General features: G+C 54.9%; 1 protein-coding gene across 4 annotated transcripts in view; it reads right to left on the minus strand.

The window, feature by feature from the left end:
- The window catches only part of EPHB2 (EPH receptor B2), a 183722-nt gene that overhangs the window by 111746 nt on the left and 52874 nt on the right, over positions 1-19102 (minus strand). For all 4 annotated transcript variants that reach the window (XM_087446595.1, XM_087446594.1, XM_087446593.1 and 1 more), the window contains exons 2-3: positions 9753-9817; positions 5880-6564 (exon numbers count right to left, since the gene is read on the minus strand). In XM_087446595.1, coding sequence (XP_087302721.1) covers positions 5880-6564; positions 9753-9817 — 750 coding nt within the window. The remainder of the gene's footprint in view (positions 1-5879; positions 6565-9752; positions 9818-19102) is intronic.

A 19102-nucleotide genomic window follows, 5' to 3' on the forward strand; every position in this document is an offset into this window, starting at 1 on the left:
ACGATGGTACCTCCACCTACGGAATTCTAAGAGCCTCCCAAAACGATGCTGTAGATCTAACACGACATGGAAAAATGTCCACCAAATATTAATGTCAAAAACCCTCGTATATTTTTGCAGGAATCTATTTCTTTCTTTAAAAATCAATATGTGTAAATACACATAAATACACCTAGAAGGATCTACCCCAGTCTGTTAACAGCAGTTATCTCTGAGTGATTTTAATTTTCTCCTTTTTGCTCTTTAAGCAAAAGATTCTACAAATAGAATCTTTGTATAAGAAAAGATAAAGGATTCTACAAATAACCTGCATTGCTTTTGTGATAAGGAAGTTATTTTTTCCTCAAAATAAAACGCTCATCAGGAAAAAAAAAACATTCACAGGCAAAAGACGGTGTTCGTAAAAGTCCTCGTTCTTATTTTTATAACACTTTTCTAGGTATTTTCTCATTTACTCTGCACAGCAGCCCTCCTGTTTATTCTGTTTTGCAGATGAGAAAACAAAGGCTGGGAGAGGGTCAGCTGGTTGCCCAAGGTCACAGAGCTAGTGAGAGGCAGAGCTGGGGTTTGAAACCAGGCCGCCAAAGCCAAGCGCAAGGAGAGGCCACGGCTAGGGGAGAGAGCAGGGCAGGGGGCTGCCCAGCGGGGCAGGGTGGAGGAGAGGGAGAGGCTGGGAGGAGAAGCCCAGCAGCTGGGAACTGGCAAGTCTGAGCTGGAGCCAGAGGGACAACATGTGCCTGCGTGCAAGCGCCCCCTCCCTCTGGCCCGCAGCCCCTCTCCCCTCTCCCCGTCCAAGTCAAATATTAAAAATCCCATTATGCCCCGATAGCATCTCAGCCATCACACTGACTGTGGAACTGCCTCCTGATCCATTATAGATGCGGGTCTGCCATCGGGAGAGAGCAGGGCAGGGCCCCCAACAGTGGCGAGGCTGGGGGCTCCCGACGGACAGGGACAAGGAGGGCTGAGGTAGGAAAGAGAGACCAAGGGAAATGGGGATCCAGAGATAAACTTGGACAAACTGAGGCAGGGCACGTGTACAATCAAATCCATCAACATCTGGAAAGAGTCAGGGAAACAGACTCGGGGGCTTGGGTGGGAGTAGCTGCTACAAAGAAGGAATTCCAGGGCCACCCTCCTGCCACCTCCAGCAGATCTGCTGGTGGCAAGCCCCAGTGGGGACTGTGATCCTGGGGAGGTTGGGGACTGGGGTAGGGGAAAGGGGCAGAGTTCTTTTGAAGGAAGTCCCAGGAGTCCCCCACCTGGCAGCTGTATGGCCACTGCAGGCCCAGATTAGGAACTCAATTAAACTGAACAGATGAATGAATAGGGGAAGCTGTGCCCTAGCCCTTGCACCCAGTAGGGCACATGACACCCCTAAACGTGTCCTATACTGTCACATCTCGAGGCCTTTATTCACATGGCTCCTCGACCTACAATTCCTTCCGTTCCTTCACCCATCCAAATCCTACTCACTCTCCAAGGCCTAATTCAAATGCCACCTCCTCCTTGAAGCCCTCCTAGCCTCCCAGTCAGAAAAGATGCAGTCTTCCCCATATTCTCAAAGTGCCTTGCCTGGATGGACCTCGTTTCTCGTAGAACCGTGCTCTGCCTTGTTTCTCGTGTGTCTGAGTCCCCTGCTCGCCCAGGAGCCACTTGAGGCGAAACCCTGAGTCTCTGGCACTCTCTTCCAGCTTTCCCAGGGCGACCCCTGTCAGCTCAAATGCCATCTCTTCCAAGAAGCCTTCCCTGAACCTCCGGCTGGAGCAGATCCTTCTTTTGATCTCTATTGTTGTACCCCATTTTCTTTTCCCTTCACTCGTCACAGTCTGTAACTATTTTATTTACTTGTTCATTAACTTTTTTCCCTCCATCTTTCCCCCATCCATCCACCCAGACTAAAACCTCTGGGAGGGCAGCGAATGTGTCCGTCTTGTTCCCTTCTGTGTCCCACAGCACTGGTATGTGCCTGGCTCATGGAAGGTACTCAATAAATATCTGTTGGAGGGCTAAGTGGCATACAGAGGGTACTCAATACATGCTTGTTAGCATGAGTGGTCGATTGGCTTCTCCAGGCCCCTCCCGGCCCACGTGCCCTGCACACAGTAGGCGCCCGAGGAAGCTGGTCAGATGGAGTCAGTTTAGCCCAGTTTCATGAACCACTCAGTGCACTGGGAAGTCCCAACCCCCCGTGACCCACCACTGCCCACTCCTGGGATGGCTGCCACTCCCCAGAGGACTCATCTCCCCTCTGCCAAGAAGACTTTACCCAGCCTTATTTTCTCTAATGTATATTAACAAAGCAATGGACTTTTTCCTATCAAATTATGTTTCAATATTAAATAGATGTTTCCAAACCACACCTGCCCAGATTCTGCTGATGTCCCCTCACACCCCTTAGGGTGGATGTTCCCTGGGGTGGTGGTGGGGCTGGGCCTGTGGTCATCGTCTGGCCTTGATTCCTGCTCGGTCTGGCCAAGGACGTGTTACCACATCGTGTGTCTGAGCTAATGGTCCTATTACAGAAGCCCCAGGGCTGCTTGTTTAAAATGCTGATTCTTGGCCCCACCTCGGAGGCACAGAACCAGACCTGGGGGAGAGGGCCAGACCCTCTCCAGACCCTGTGTCAGGGCCAGGAATCCGCGTTTTAACAAACTTCCCAGTGGAAGCTTGGGATTCCCTAGAATCCCTGAGCTAGAGGAGGAGCAAGTACTTTGCCAACCACTCAGATGTGAGCCGGAATCACCATTCCCATCCGTCCTGGGCTGGCAGGGGCGGGGCCCACGGGACTTGGGCTGGAGCAGCCCCACATCTGGGTGGCTGCAGCACAGGCCACAGCAGCAGCTGGTGTCCTTCTGGCTCCCTGAGCTCATTAATCACACCCTGACTGGCCTCCACTCACATCCAGTGGCTGGCTGCGCAGGGCCTGGGCCTCAGGGCAGGCTGTAGTGGGGGGGTGAGGGGTGGGGGGAGTTGGGGGGTGTTGGGCAGGCTGGGGAGAAGAGGGGAGTGGGAGGGACCCAGCACTGGACACCCCGCCCCAGCATTACCTCTAACCCCACCATTTGCAAGGAGCTCAGACTCCAGTAACAGGCAACCTCTGCCATGCCCCAGTGACCCCTCATCCTGGCATTCACATCCTGTGTAATTCCCTCCCCTGGAGTGTTGGCTGAATTTGGTGACTCACTAACGAAGAGAATACGGCAGAAGTGACAAGGTGTCACTTCTGAGATGAGGTTATAGAAAGATTGTGGCTTCTGTCTTGGGTGCTCTCACACTCTCTCAGATCACTGGCTCTGGGGGAAGCCACTGCACCTGTGACAGGCCCATGTGGCAAGGGACTGAGGCCTGCAGACAACCATGTGAGTGAATACGGAAGCAGATCCCTCCCCAGTCGAGCCTTCAGATGAAACTGCAGCCCCAGCTACCAGCCCGACTGCAACCTCAGGGGAAACTTTTGCCAGGGGCACCATCTAAGCCATACCTGGATGCCGGACCCTTAGGCTGTGAGATAATAAATGTGTGTTGTTTTAAGCTGCTGAATTTGGGGGTAACTTGTTATGCAGCAATAGAGAACTAATACACCTCCTCATCTCATTCCAGCAACAGTTCTTCCTCCATCTCTCCTCGAGCCCTCAGCCATATCAGTTTATCAGCCCCCCCTCACAGGCCATGCTCATTCCCGTCCCCAGGTTTTTTTCCATGTAGATCCATCCTCCAGAAGGCCTGGGCCACCTAGTCAACATACCCTCTCCCAAGACTCAGCTCCAGTGTCACCTCCTCTCTGAAGCCCTCCCTCTTTTTCTGTGCCCACTGCAGCCTGAGCAGTCCCTACTAAACAAGTCTGATGCATTCCCTCCCTTGCTCATTTACAGTCTGGCTCCTCCACTAGACTGTGAGCTCCTCGAGGGCAGGGCCACAGTGGATTCTTCTCTGTCTTACCCGATGCTCACTCAGCACAAGGTCTGACACAGAGCAGGCGCAGGGAAGGTTTGATGAGCCAATAAACAATGAGCAGTGAGCAACAGATTCTGACCCCCACAGCCTGCCATCTCCCAAGGCCGTGCACTTTTACACTCAAGTCTAGAAAACCAGATCTTTATCTCCCCCAACAAACCAGCCTTTTCTCCCAGCTTCCCATTTCTCTTCCAGGACCATCACCTCCCTGAAAGCTGGAATTCCCTGCTCCCTCTGATTCCCCTGCCTCCTCCCTTTCCGACCTGTCTCCACGTCTCATCCAATTCACTGTCAAAACACCCCAGGATTCCACCCCTTCTCCTCCCAGGCACTGCGGACGCCCAGTCCAATCAGCCACCATCTCTCGAGATCATGGCAACAGCTTCCCTACAGGCCACCGCTCCTGTCTCTGCACCCCCCACTTATCCTTCCAGAGACCCTTAAATGCTGCCTCAGAGCATAGAGGGAGGAGCCACGTAGATGGTGGATGTGACAGCACTTTATAACGATGAGGATCATTGCAATCACCCCAGGCTAAACTTTCAATGGCTCTCAGGGCCCCTGGAATAGGGTCCATTCTCTTACCTGGCATTTGAAGCACCCAGGATCCCATTCCAATGGAGAAGGCAAGAGGAAGTGGTATAGGGAGACATCAAATCTCCTACACCACCACCATCACCATCACAGCTCATGCCGTGCAGCACCTGCACCAGGCTGGGCTTCGTATACATCATCTCATGTGGTTAACGTTTATTAAGCTCTTACTGTGTACCAGAAACCGCTGTAAGTGCTTTATAGGCCTTAAGTTCTTGAATCCTCACAACCACCCTGTGGAAGAAGGTTTTACACTTGGCCCAGGACAGACAGCTAAGAACTGGCAGGGCTGGGATGTGAACCCAGGTCTGTCTATCTTCACAGCCTCCTTACCACCATACAGTACCTCTTACAAACTTCTGCTTGCAAACCACTTTCATGATTCTTTGCCATAGTCAAACACCACCTGTACTGTTGTTTAGTTAGTACTTTTCCTTCCATTAACTGAAGTGGCACAGTGGTTAAGAGGTGAGTTTGGTTTGGAATCACACTACCTGGGTAAGACTCCTGGCTCCTCATGTGCTCTCTATAGAGCTCTCCGAGCCTGGACTTCTTCATATAAGATGGCACTTCCCCTCAAGGGGTTCTTGTGAGGATTAAACGAGTTAGACATATACACTGCTCAGCACGCACTTAGTGGTGGTCAGGGGGCCTGGCTTGTAGTGGGGCTGCACGTCCCCATCGCTTTGAACTGGAAGTAACCACATGACTTGCTCTGGCCACTGCAATGTGCAGCGGAGTGGCACGTGGGCCATTCCCGGTGGAGCCTTAGAGCCAGCGTACGACCTGCCACACTCTCCTTCCTCCTGTCCCGCTGATCACAGCGGCTCCTCCATCCGCTCAGCCCCCAGAGGGAGGAGTCCCAAGCTGACCCACGACAGACGCATAGCATCGAGCGAGAAATAAACTCTGTTTTGTCACTTCAGCCTAGCCTGGCCCATACTTATGGAAGTTATTTACCATGACATACACTCCCTTAAAAAGGAAACTGTATCACCTTCGTAAACAAAGACATAAAGCACCACTGGCCATCGTTAATATTCATATAATAATTAAAACGAGCAACATTTATCCTCATGCCAACTAAAACCATCTTCCATACCCTCTGTCGGACACACACATACCACCATCCGGGAAGGTTGTTCAAATGCCTTCCTCTAAGAAGCCGAACGACGGCTGAGGATTTGGAAACCCTGTGCACAGAGTGCCACGTGGTCAGCTCCAGGCCACTGCCCTCCACAGCCTGAGCTCCCAGCTGCCAGGCCCAAGTCTGCAGCCAACACCAACCCCATGCACTTGTAGGGCACCTGCCCCGCTGGGGTCCTTACCTTGGCAGACAGTGCCGTTCTCCACGGCCTCGAAGCCCGCTTTGCACATGCAGCGCCCGATGGGCACCAGCCACTCGCCATCCCCGTTACAGTAGAGCTTGATGGGCACGTCCACCTCCTCAGCATTGGCGATGCAGCTGCCCCGGGCAGCCACCAGCGATGTGCTCTCAGCCCCCGACAGTGTCTCCTGGAAGATGGCGCCATTCTGGATGATGCGGGGGCACTTGCGGTAGAAGACGCGCACGGCGATGAGGGACATGCAGCCACCGTAGTCCTGGAAGGCCAGGTAGAAGCCGCTGCGGGACACAGGCCCGAAGCTCCGCACCTCGGTGTTGATCTTCATGACGCGGCCACCCAGATCCACCTGGGAGAAGCTCTCGTCGGCCGCGATGGTGTCTACCTTCACCCACGGGTTCTCCATCCAGTTGGGGAAGGTCTTGGTGGCCGAGTCGAAGTCGGCCTCATAGTAATAGAGATTGAAGGTCTCCTTGCAGGAGCCGGGCACGCTGGGGATGCTGCTGCAGTCGCGCACTGAGAACTTCATCTCCACGTGGATGCGGTGGGCGCCGCGGCGCCGGATGAACTTGGTCCGTAGCCAGTTGTTCTGGCTCGACTCAAACACATTGCACACCTGGTACGTGCGGATCGTGTTCATGTTCTCATCGTAGCCGCTCACCTCTTCCCACTGTGGGCGAAATGCTAGTCAGGTGGGGGAGGTAGGGGCTCAGCCCCAGGGAACGCCCTGTCTAAGACCCTGCCTTAGGGAATCCTCCAGTCTGGTTGGGGCGGACAGGACTCCTAGCATCAGGGGCCTCCTAGTCTCTAAGTAGAGAGGCACAGACTCCACCTTAGGGATCTTCTAGTCTGATGGGGGTGGACAGGACCCCTAGCATCAGGGGCCTCCTAGTATAATGGGGGAGGCACAGACTCTGCCTTAGGGAATCTTCCAGTCTGATGACGAAGACGTGATCCCTACCGTCAGAGAACTCCCAAGCTGAAGGGGAGACATGGCCTTGACCCTAAGGAATTCCCCAGTCTATGAGGGAGACATGCCAATCTGGGGAAGGGCACACACCCTGCTCTTGGTGTTCCCCTAGTCAATACGGGAACTGTGACCCTTACCCCCAGAGGTTCACTAATCTGATAAAGCAGTCAAGGGCCCTGCTCCTGGGAAGCTCCCACCTGGAAGGGAGCTTAGGGAAGGGAAAATTGGGAAAGGCCCATCCTGAGGGAGCTCTCTCTGCTGAGAGCAGACATAGCTTTGTGCGTGGGGAGCTGCCAGTCTGATGGGGGAGAGAGAACTTCTGCCCGTGGGAGCTCCCTGTCTGACCAGGGAGACACAGTCCTCACCCTTGGGGACTCCCAGTCCGATGGAAGAAGAGCCCTCACCCCAGTGACGGGGCAGACAGGGTCCTTCCTTGGGACACCAGCTCTGCTCTGGGGCCTTAAGTGGCTAAGATAGCGCCTGGAGGGAGACCTCCCACTCTTCCCGCCAGGGCAGGTGCTTCAGCGCCCTCACTGGCCGGCCTGGGCTCTCACACACCCACTGCTGGAGAGGCGGGGCTGGCCAGGGAAGGTGGGGACTGGAAGGGCACGGGCCCACGTTCTCCCCTCACAGGCTGAGCTCGCTCGCCCTGTTGAGCCTCTGCTCACACCTCTGTGCCCTCCTTGAGCACCTGCTCACCCTCTCGGGCAATCCTTCTGGAACCTCTCGCAGCGGGCTCTCCCCCTGGCTGCAGTGTTCCCATTCACGGACCCTCCCTTGGGTCTTTGGGGACAATCTGCCCGGGTGAGTGCCGGGCACTCTCGGCCCTCTGGTCTGGTCTCCCCAGTGGGACTGAGAGCTCGCTGAGGGTAGCTACTGTCCCCTCCTTCCCCTGTGTCCCCCTTGGTGTGGGGCTGGCTTCACCTGGGGTGGACCCAAAAACGGTGGACCCAAAAGAGCCCCCACAGCAGAGCGTCACCTCCCACCCATGTGGGGCCAGGCTGGGGGCTGTGACAGGATCCCATTTCTTTGTCAGGATTATCACACGTGGTACCTTGCGGTTATCCCCATTTTACAGGAGACGGAGTAGAGACCAGAGGAGTGAGATCACTTGACCCAGGTCACACAGCCCCAAACCCGTTCCCGTGCTTGCCCACGCCACCTCGACCCAGGAGGACCCAACAGTGTGCCAGGAGTCCTCGGTTTTGTCCCAGCTCTGCTAACTTGATGTGTGGCCTTGGGCAAGTCACTTCCCCTCTCTGGTCCTCTATTTCCCCAGCTGCCAAATGCGACTGTGGGTTGGGGGCAGGTGTTGGGAGAGGTGTCATCCTCAAGTGGGCGTTCTTTATCCTTTTGCCTCTCAGATTCGCTAGGCCAAGTCTGCGCGGGGTGGAGCGGCAGCTGCCGGCCTGGGAAGGGAGGATGCTGTGAATGGTGAGCGTGCGTGGGGAAGGCCAAGCTGGAGCCTGCTGGCCCAGCCTCGACGTCAATGGCGGCTCTGCAGCTCCCTACATTGCATTTAATTTTTTTTTTGGTGGCACCATGTGACAAAGTCAGCCCCTTGTTACAACCACTGCTCTTCTTCAGAACTTAATTAGAGCACTTAATTAGAGCACTCTGCCTTTCTCCCCTCTCTCTAATTAACATGCGGAGGCCCTGCAGCCTAAACACCCCAAATAATTGCGTCCGGGGGCCCTGCAGCCCAGCCTGGCCTCATTACTGGCAGGGTGGGGCCGTGGGCCCAGCCGCCTTCGCAGATGGAAAATTGGTGACAAGAAAGAGCCACAGAAAGAGGCCTGACCCTGCAGCCCTGCCTATTGAGAGCACAGGCCTGAGGGGGGTTGGCGGGGATGCGGCTCCGTGGGGCAGCAGCTGAGTCCCCGCAGAGGCGCTGGAAGGGGGGGAAGGGAAGGGCTGGGCTGTGGGAGCCCAGAGCCCTCCCCAGAGGCCAGGGGATGAGGAGGGAATGATATGAAAGCCAATGACGATGACGATGGTGACAGTTATTATAGCTACATGTTATTGGGAGCCCACTCTATGCCAGGCACTGTCCTAGACACTTTAGGAAAACCTCACCACGGTCCTGTGAGGAAGACTTTATCATCACCATTTTATAGACAAGGAAACTAAAGCTCAGACAGGTTAAGGAAGTGGCCCCAAATCACACAGCTGTGAGTGGCAGAACTGGGGCAGAATTTCAGGAGTGTCTGACCCCACAGCCCGTAGGTAAACACCAGGCTGGTTGTTGTGGGAAGAAAGAGGAATCTCATATTGTACCTGATCCTGCTCTTGGGAAGCTCACAGCCTACACGGGCTCAGACCACTGGACCTGAGGAAGTGTGGGACCCAAGGAAGCGTGATGATGACAGCTCAGGGAGGGAGAGCCTTGGGGACCCAGAAAGGAGGCCCAGCAAACTCGGTCACAGCCCTGGATACAAACCTGAGCCCGTCACTTAGTAGCTGTAGGGCTCTTGGTAGGTGGTTACAGCTCCCTGAGCCTCAGTTTCCTCCCCTGTAACATGGAGGTGATTCTTCCCCATGGGATTGCAGATGATGTGTGTAAAGGTGCTTGACACAGTATCCGGCACACAGTGGCTGCTCAGGAAATGATAGTTCACTTCCCTCATCTGTAAAATGGGGGTAGTGTGAGTACCTACTTCTCAGCCTCACCCTGAGGATTCCATGGGGGAGCTGAATGCATGCGGCATGTCGTCACGGTAACTGGTGCTCCATCAACTGGCAGGAGACCAGGCAGGTGGGGCAATGAGAGGCTGGGCCCTGGGCCCTGGAAGAGGGAAAGGGGCTGGAATGTGAGGGGGCATCCAGGCCCTGCAGCAGAACCCGAGGTATCCTGGGGGACCAGGCAGGGTTAGGGACCACTGACTCACCCCTGACGGAGGATGCACGATCCAGCCCAGCTCTGCCGTAGCGGTGGTGGAGTCCATCAGCGTTTCTGTGGGGAGAGCAAGAGTCACTGCCTGCCTGCCTGCCAAGCACTGTCAATCACCCCAAGACCCCACCCCTCGAGGGCCTTCCTTACAGAGCGCCACCTACTTCCATGGCTGCAACCATCTGGCTCTAATTCTATAGACCAACCTCCCTTTAGGTCCTGCTTCTCACTCCATAATCCCACCCACTTCTACCTTCCAGCCAATCACCTGATGCCATTCCTCCAGGCTCCACCCCTTAAGGCCCAACTCCATCCCTGCTACACATGGCCACGCCCACCCTCTCAGCCGATCATGTCCCACCAACCTAGGCACTGCCCCTTCCCTCCTTTTCCGATATGGAACGGTCTTAACCTGGGTCTCCTGGGTGGGCTTCACAGAGTCCACAAGGAAACCCTGGAAATTTTATGTCGAACCTGGCGTACCTGTTTGCTTTGCAGCTTGCATGAAATTCTCAAAAACTGGAACACGGGCCTTAGAGGGGCTGCCCTGTGTCCCAGCTGAGCACCATCACTTACCCCACCTCAGCCACACTTCCTGTCAGGGTACCCCTCCCCTTCTCCAGGAACCTGGAGCCCTGCATCTTGTCCCCATCCCTGGGCCCCTTCCCCCAGCGCTCGGCCAACTCCACCCCCAGGATTTGCATGTAGAGGTGTTGAGGGCGAGCACTGTGCCCAGTGGGGCTGTGCATCACCGGCCCTCTGGGGGTTCAGGAGACTCAGATCAGCTTCCGAACCAGCCAGGGACCCACTTGCCTCCCCTCACTCCTGCAGCTGGAGGGAAGGAGACCCACAGGGTCAGAGAGATCCCTATTCACCCCAGATCAGGCTCAGGACCCCGCCACCCCTTCCCTGCCACAGGGGCTTCAGAACACTTCGAATTGAACTGCAATGCATTGAGCAGATTTAAATTGGCCTCTTGTGTGCATTCATTCAACAAATACATCCTGATGCCCCTTATGTACCAGGCACTGTGCTGGGCACCCTAAGAGAGAAAACGGTGAATAGCAAGACCCTACTGTGGAGCAGTTCATAGTCTGTTAGTGGAAATGAGGTGTGAATACAAATAGCTATGAAAGAGTAGGCGGAGGGACCTAGAAAGTCACAGCTGGCCCTTCCACACCACCTAGCTCAGTGAGAGTGGGTGATAGGCATGCTTGCTGCGATGCTCCAATTCTGTGCCCAGGGCAGACATCACCACTCAATCCCTGCACTCTGTGGCACATGATGCTTCTACCACAGTACTCCAGGAGACCAACACCCACCGTTTCAGATGCTATCCCTGGTCAGCCCGACTGCCTCATCTTGGAGATAGTGTAACTGAGGCTCAGAGAGGAGAAGAGACTTCCTAAACATCACATAGGAGTTGGTGGCACAGTGGGAGGTGCAGGTCTTCTGCCTCCTACCCTATGAATTTCTAGACACTGAGTTCGATGGCCTGGGTTGGATGAACTAGGGTGAGGAGCAAGGAGGCAGGGTGCCCAGTGTCCAGGCCACTGTGAAGGTCGGAATGGGAGTAACAAGGTCTTGCACTGGGGCAGGGGTGGTGTGGATGGGAGGAAGCGTTTATCCAGAGGTGACCTCAGTCAGCCCCACGAGCTGACACGAGGATGCAGCAGCGTCCCCATGACCGCCTGTGGCTTGTGTTTGCAGTCACTGTGTCCCTTTGCATTGGGGGCTGGAGACAGGGGCGGGGGGGTGCCAGGGACGGTGGATCCAGTGCCAAGGGCGTCTTTTTGATGGCAAATTGGAGGGAAGTTCTATTGTGCTTCTTTGGAGCTGAAAAAAGGGTTCCTTTTCACACTCCGAATGCTACAGATTTTTCTTCCTGGAGAGAACAAGGGCTGAACTTTTAACCTGTTTTCTCTCATCGGCCTGAGCCGGAGACGCGCCAGGCCGGGCTCTCTGCCGGGGCCAAGGAACAGCTGCTGGGAGTTGTGTGGAACAAGGGAGAGGAGAGACTCTGCTTGGGACGAGGAAGGGGTCGGGCGGGGGAGGCAAGCCCGCCAAGCAGGTGGCCCCACCCCTTGGCTGGATTCCTGGGCTGACCCAGAGGCCAAGCCCTGGAGGATTCCACGGCCCAGAGGAGGGGCCGGGAACTGACATCCTCATTGTACGCTGGAAACTCAGGCCCAGGGAGGGCAAATGACTCGCCAAAAGTCAGACACTGAAAGCTGTTGCTCAAGCCCTGGGCTCCCAGGGAGCTCAGGCAGGGGGCTCCCACCACACCTGGAACAAGAGAGGAGGATCTCAGAGGGACTGGAAGGCAATGGGCGGGCTGGTTCACAGCCAGGAATGGGCTAAGGGGGAGTGCGAAGTTGGCAGATCTCCTTGGAGGATGTGAGAAGGCGGGCGCCTGCTGTGTTCCCTTCCCGCCAAGCCAGCCCTGGGCTTTGCCTGGAAGCCTGCCTCTGCGAAAGCTGTCACCCCTCAGGGCTGCGGCAGGAGGGAACACGCGAGTGCGCTCCCCCCAACTTCCCCTTGGCCTTTTGCTTTTCAATGTTGACACCTCCCTCCACCCTCTGCCAAAAAGGCAGGTCAGCAGAGCAGATCAACTAGGGGCTGGGAGGTCAGAGAGACTTGGATTCTAACACCTGCTCTGTCACCTCCTTGCTTTGTAACCTCGGACCCGTAACCTTCCTCCGCCTCAGTTTCCTCATCTGGAAAACAGCTGTGAAACCTTCCAAGTGTGGACAGGGGGACTCAGTGTGACGGGAAGTGTGTTAGCTTGGAGCCCAGAACAAAGCAGATCCTCAGTGGGCGACTGCTGTTGACCCAGTGCCTGCACGTACGCCATTTGCTTTGGCTCATAGGTGGCCCCGGACAGTGAAGGCGGGTCCAAGAGGCTCCAGCTTGGGCTGCCCGGCTCCCCCTCCCCCCAAGACCGTGCTTGCCAACATCTGCCAAACATCAGCCTCTCCCTTGAGGGCCACAGTCTCTGGGGAGCCCTTCTCGGTCCGTCTGAGGCTGCCTTCTTGAGATGCCCTGAGTTTCCTCTCTGTTCCTCTCAAACCAAGCACAAGAGTCAAACTCAGGTCCCCGGGGAATCTGGAGTCAGCAGTTCTTGCCTCAGGACCTCGGGTGGGTTCGGGAAGCCAAGCCCTATTTCCACCACCAGCACTTCCTCCTCCCCACAACACCCAGACATCTCCCCTCTGATCCCACAAATCTGCAAAGGGAGGGAACTCATGTCCACCGAGACAGACACCCTGTCTACTAGGGGCCAGATACCCTCACAAACATTCTCACAACATGCCCAGAAATAGTTGATACTGTCCCATTTCACAGATGGGAAAACCAAGGCTTCCAAAGGCTCAGGACTTTGCCCAAGGCCATTCCTCTATTCCATCCACAAGCTGTGCTCCAGTTGCACAGACCACGTGGTGCTCTCTCTCACCTCTGCACCTCACACATACAGTTCCTTCTGATCTTCTCCCTCTCCACCCCATCTTTGCCTGCCCCAATTCTCCTCATCTGTGAAGTCTCAACACAGGTCACCTCCTCTTGGAAGTCCTCCTGAATCCATGCCACTCCCACAGCCCTGCAGCTGCTGGTGTTTCAAGATGTCCCAGCATTTGCAGATATCCTGGGTGGGAACTGCCCCTGTTTGCCATCCTCTTCCAGTGGTCAGTGGTCCTCTGAGGGTGGGTCCTGGGCCCTGATTCTAGGGCCTCCAAGACCCAGCACAGGGCTTGGTAGACAGTAGGTCTTCAGCCAAAGGCTGAAATCCTCCCTACACCGTGGGACTTGAGGGCATGGTAGTGTTCTATTTCATCAGGACAACATTCACGACCTCAGCCACTTCCACCCACAACCTGTACTATTATTTAGTTACTATTTTTCTTTCAATTGACTCTTTTTTTTCCTTAAATCCATTTTAAAGAGGAAAAACTAATCATTATTATAAATGGAAAACCAATATCACTTGCCATAAAAAGAAGGAAAATAACCCAAGACTATTACAAATCAAAATGCTCGTCCCCAAACTACCTAACGCCGTTTCACTTCCCACACTTTGGGGACCACTAGGCTCCATCAGGCTGCCTCCTGAGTGCTGGAAATGTCCCCATCCCCATCCCCACTGTGACAATGACAATCCCTCATGCAGGGGAAGCTGTTTTCTCTGTACACAGATAATCACCACACGATGTGACAAAGACTGCAGCGGGGATGTGCATGGGGTACTGTGGGTTATGGGAACCGGCTGTGGAAAGAGAGGAAGAAAATGCCCAATTTAGGGACGGCTTTCTGGAGGAAGCGGTACTTGAACGGGGGCTTGAAGAATGAGTTAGAAGGGAGTCAGGAGCGGCCGAGTGGGAAGGGCATGCTAGGCAGAGGGGACAGCAGAGGCTAAGGCAGGACGGTGAGCAATAGCCTGGTGTATGGGAATTAATGGCAGGTGCAGGGGGAGGCAGGGAGTGGTGAGAGCTGAGGGTTGAGCCTAGAGAGCTGGAGCAGGGGCTGCCCGGTAAGTGCCAGCAGCTCTCCTCGGCCTCCTTGCTGGACCACGCCCACCTGCCTGCATCCTTGCCAACCTCCCTGGTGGCACCCCCCTACCCCGGCTAACACTGCCCTTCACCTGCCTCAGCCACTCCCACCCCAGCTAGCCCTATGGAAACAAACGTCCAGTTCCCAAGCCCTGGCTGCTTAGTGACCGTTAAAAAAAATCCCAGTGGATCGATGAGGAAACAGGCTGTGTGGACAGATTCCTAGCATCCAGGTGAAAGCTGGAACCAGGCCTCCAGCCGCCAGCCCAGCATGGCTTCCTCGATGGGAAAACAGGGTTCGGGCCCTGGGAGCAGCTTTGGCTGTAGCCCCACTGCGCTCGCGCCCCTCTCCCTCCTGGAGACTGCACAGAAGAAAGCAATCAGGAGGCCCTGATTGCACAGGCTGGGGAGGCCCGCAGGCCCCTCCGGCTATGTGGGAACGAGCAGTGTGCATTTCAGAAATATTTCAGCTAAAAGGGGAGACACACTGAAGTCGTTAGCGTTGGGCCAACAGGAGGGTGGCTGTGCGGAGCCCTGGAGGACGCTACCACCACCCTATTTTTCAGGCTGGAGCGGGTGGTCGCCTTCTGCTTCCCGTTCCATCCCTGCTCAGCTCTGTCTGACCCCCTCTTGGGCCATCATTCTCTAGGGCGACAGACACCGCTTGTCTGGACGAGTGACAGCATGTGAGAGTTCCAAAGACGTGCGGAGGAACTTTCATTAAGCACCTACGTTGTGCCAGGCATTGTGCTGGGCACTTAAATATCATTGCAGGCTCATGACAACCCCTGGGGTACACACTAGTAACCCCATTTTGTAGATGAGGAAACTGAAGTCACAGAGCAGAAGCTACCTACACAAGGGCACACAGACAGGGCTGGGATTTGAACCCACATATGTCTCATTCCACATCTGTGTTATTTTTAAGATGCCACAGCTATAGCCTTAAAAAACAAACACAACACAAAACAAAGAAATCACCGGGCTTTTTGTATGGGTTTACCCTCTCCCTCTGTGTGGGCCTGCGTGAGGGCAGGAAGGAAAGGAGGGAGGGGAAGTGGGGGAGTGGGGCATGGACTGTCCAGGCTAGAACCCTGGCTCTGACACTCTCTGGCGTGTGGCTGCAGGCAGGCCCGTGCTCCTCTCTGGGCCTCAGTTTCGCCATCTATAAAATGGGTAATGTGAGACTTAAGTGACATCATGTAGATGAGTCCTACTGATGTGACATCTCCCAGAGCCCTTGTTCCGGGGGACCCCTGTGTCTGACTCACTCGCTGCACCCCCAGCACTGAGAACTGTTCTGGTCACAGCAGATGTACTTGACCTGCATACGGCAGCTGGGGGATGTTTCACAAGCCCATGCCTGATCAATCTTCACTGAGCTTACTGCCCTTCAGTGCCCCCGCTGCCAGCAGGATAACATCCTAGCTCCTCAACAATGCATTCAAGGCCCCTGTTGACCAGGCCAGCAAACTACCTGCCAGCTGTGCTCTTCCACATCTCTAGCATCCAGGCATCCTGAATTTCCTTCTGCTTGCAGAAGGCACTATGTTTCCTTGGGCCTCCGTGACTTGACCATTCCAGATTTTTCTCCCTGGAATGCCTGGCCCTTCCAGCTTTGTCTCTTCTAAAACTTCTCTTCCAAAACTTAGCTCAAAGGCTCCTGCTTCCTGGCAGCTGTTCCTGAATCCCCCCGGGTCGAGTTACAAGATCACAGTCATTCAACGAACGTCTCCTCTACCTAAGGTGTGCCAGGCCCAGTGGTGGGCACTGGGGACGCAGAGACAGATCAGCAGGTCTTTCCCTCTAGGCGCTTCCAAACGAGTGCCCAATACGTGATCTTTCTACAGGGAGAGGAGAGCGAAACGGCTGGTCCAGGCTGGGAGCCAGGGAAGCCAGAGGAAGAAGGGATTAGCTTGGACCAGGGAATTAGCAAAGGCGTCTCAGAGGAGGGGGCATTTGAGCCAGGAGAAGAGGGGAAGGGCACACCACATAGAGGGCACAGCAGAGTCAAACTCACAGAAGTATGAAACTGAAGGGGGGTTTGCGCCATCATAAACCTGATGACTGGTTCTCAGTGGCGGGCTCCGGGCTAAGGGTTTAGTGCTCATGATTTCATTTCATTGAAACTATTTGTAAAGTAGGTCCTTTATTATCTCCCTTTACAGATGGAAAACTAGTTAGGAGAGGTTGTTTGAGGCTTCCATGGCTGGGAAGTGGTAGGGCTGGGTCTGCCTTACACCAGAGCCCATGTTCCCAACCCCTGCACCACGTTGGAATTTCTGCCCCATGAGGTGGGAGCAAAATGCTTCATGGAAGGATACGGTAGCTCAGGATGGGGCCAGACTATGTAGGGCCTCAAATGTGGGGCTAAGGAGTTTGGATCTTGTCCCATAGGCAACGGGGAGCTATAAAGGATTCCTGAGGAGAGTAGTGATGTGGTCTGTCCTGAGAACATGGACATGACAACATGGTTAATCCTGAAGATGGACGGACACACAGTAGCTGTTCCCCGGGGTCTTTGCTCCAGATGGGCCAGCAGCCCATAACCCAGGCAGCAAATGGGCCTGGCGTGTGACCCAAGCAGCAGATGCCACTCTGGACCCTTCCCAGCAGCTCCACTTGCTCCCTGTCTGGGGCTAATGGGGCTGAGGTGACTCAAACACAGGCCTGTCTACCGCACCACAGCCTGGTGAGATGCCAGCCTCAGCCTGGAGGCCTGGGCCGTGGGCTATCAGTGGCTGGAAGTTGGAACACTCTTTCCACAGTCCATATAGGAAATTCCAAGAGGAGGTAACAGCAGGAATCAGGAGATAAAGTTCAAGGCCATCAAGAAGCAGGCAGTCACTTCCAAGAAGTGACTTGGAAAAGTCACTTCACCTCCCTGAGCCCCAGTTTTCTCATCTGTAAAATGGGGATCACAAAACACTTGCTTTGTGAACCTCAAAGGGTTGCTGTGAGGATCCGAGGAGGCAGTGGGTGCAAAGGATTTTCATACTATGCGAAGGCAGGGCGATGCGAAGGCAGGGCGATACGAAGGCGCGGTGAAAATCACTAGCACTCGTGGAGGCCGACGGTGGGCAGGCACGTCATCAACATTATCTCATTGACATCCCAGAGCAACCTTATGGGGAAACCGAGGCGCAGAGAGATTAAGGACTCCCCCAAGGCCAAGCGGCCACTAAGGGGCAGGGCAGGATCTGACCGGTTTGGTTTGACCCCAGAAACCACTAGGCTATGCTGATTCACAAAAGGGAAGGGAAAATATCACAGCTTTTGTGTCCATGCCCTTGGTACCTGAGCTGACCACTCCGTATACCCTGCAAGGCTGGCACTATTATCCCCATTGTACAGATGGGGAAACCAAGCCTAGAAAGGCTAAGAGACCTGCCCAACGTCACACAGCAGAAAGAAGCAGAGCTGGATTTGAACCGAGATGAGCCCAACTGGGTTTCCTGAGGCTTCTCTGGAAACCAGATGAGGATCAGTGCCTAAGAGGGCCCCAGGGTCACTGGCCCAATGCAAGGCGAGGGTGGTGGCGATGCCAGAGAAGCCCCGGGAAGGCTATGGGTTCTTTAAAGTGAAACCTGCCAACAGGCAGCCCGTTGTTTTTCCAGCTCCGGCCCCCTGCTCCACCCTCGGGCTCACGGAAGGGGCCTTGGCTAATGTAAAATCCTTCTGTCCTAGGACTCGACACGCACCCCTCCTTGTCCTCCCTTCTCTGCCTCGGTTGCCTGCCTGCAGCCTGCTCGTGTTTTCTCAGGCCGGGGCGGAGGAGTCCCCACGACGCCGGCTCCTCCGCTCTGTCCCCCGCCTGCCCACCGCCGGCCTGGGCATCCGCCAGCGCCGGTCGCCCGGCTGAAACCTAATCCTCCGGGCCAGCCGGGCCGCTCGCTAACAGCGGGCCGCATTGTGCAGCCGGGGCTTCAGGAGAGTTTGGATTCGCTGCTCGGGGACCCACTTAACCTCTGCAAAGGACAGGATGATGGATGGGGGTCTGGGAAGGGGTTGCCGGGGGTGGGGTGGGCGGTAAATGAACACCAGGGGAAGGGAAGGAAGGGAAGCAGGGATGGGAACAGCCCGGCACACATAAGAACTCCATTAATCCTCACGACAACCCTGAGGGATGCCTGTGACTGGTCCATTTTATACAAAAGGAAACTGAAGCTCTGAGAGGTTAGATGACTTGGCCAAGGTCACACAGCAAGTCAGAAACTGAACCCAAGCCTACTGCCCTCGAACCTTCCGGACACTCCAGGCTGCCTCTCAGAGCGGCATCTGCCTGGTGACTTTTTTTTTAAATATGATATTAGGGTAGGAAGTAATTTCTTTTTTCTTTTCTTTTTTTTTTTTTGAGGAAGATTGGCCCTGAGCTAACATCTGTTGCCAATCTTCCTCTTTTGCTTTTTTCTCCCCAAAGCCCCAGTATGTAGTTGTATATCCTAGTTGTAGGTCGTTCTAGTTCCTCTATGTGGGATGCTGCCCCAGCATGGCTTGATGAGCAGTGAGTATGTCCGCACCCAGGATCCAAACTGGCGAACCCTGGGCCACTGAAGCTGAATGTGCAAACTTAACCACTACGCCACCGGGCCGGCGCCTTGCCTGGTGACTTTTTTTTTTTTTTTTTGTGAGGAAGATCAGCCCTGAGCTAACACCTGTGCTAGTCCTCCTCCTTTTCCTGAGGAAGACCGGCTCTGAGCTAACATCTATTGCCAATCCTCCTCCTTCCCCCCACCCCCAAAGCCCCAGTAGATAGTTGTATGTCATAGCTGCACATCCTTCTAGTTGCTGTATGTGGGACGCG

This window comes from Ceratotherium simum, chromosome 22 (genome assembly GCF_057802395.1).
Source record: "Ceratotherium simum simum isolate JZ-2026a chromosome 22, ASM5780239v1, whole genome shotgun sequence".
Classification (NCBI taxonomy): domain Eukaryota; kingdom Metazoa; phylum Chordata; class Mammalia; order Perissodactyla; family Rhinocerotidae; genus Ceratotherium; species Ceratotherium simum.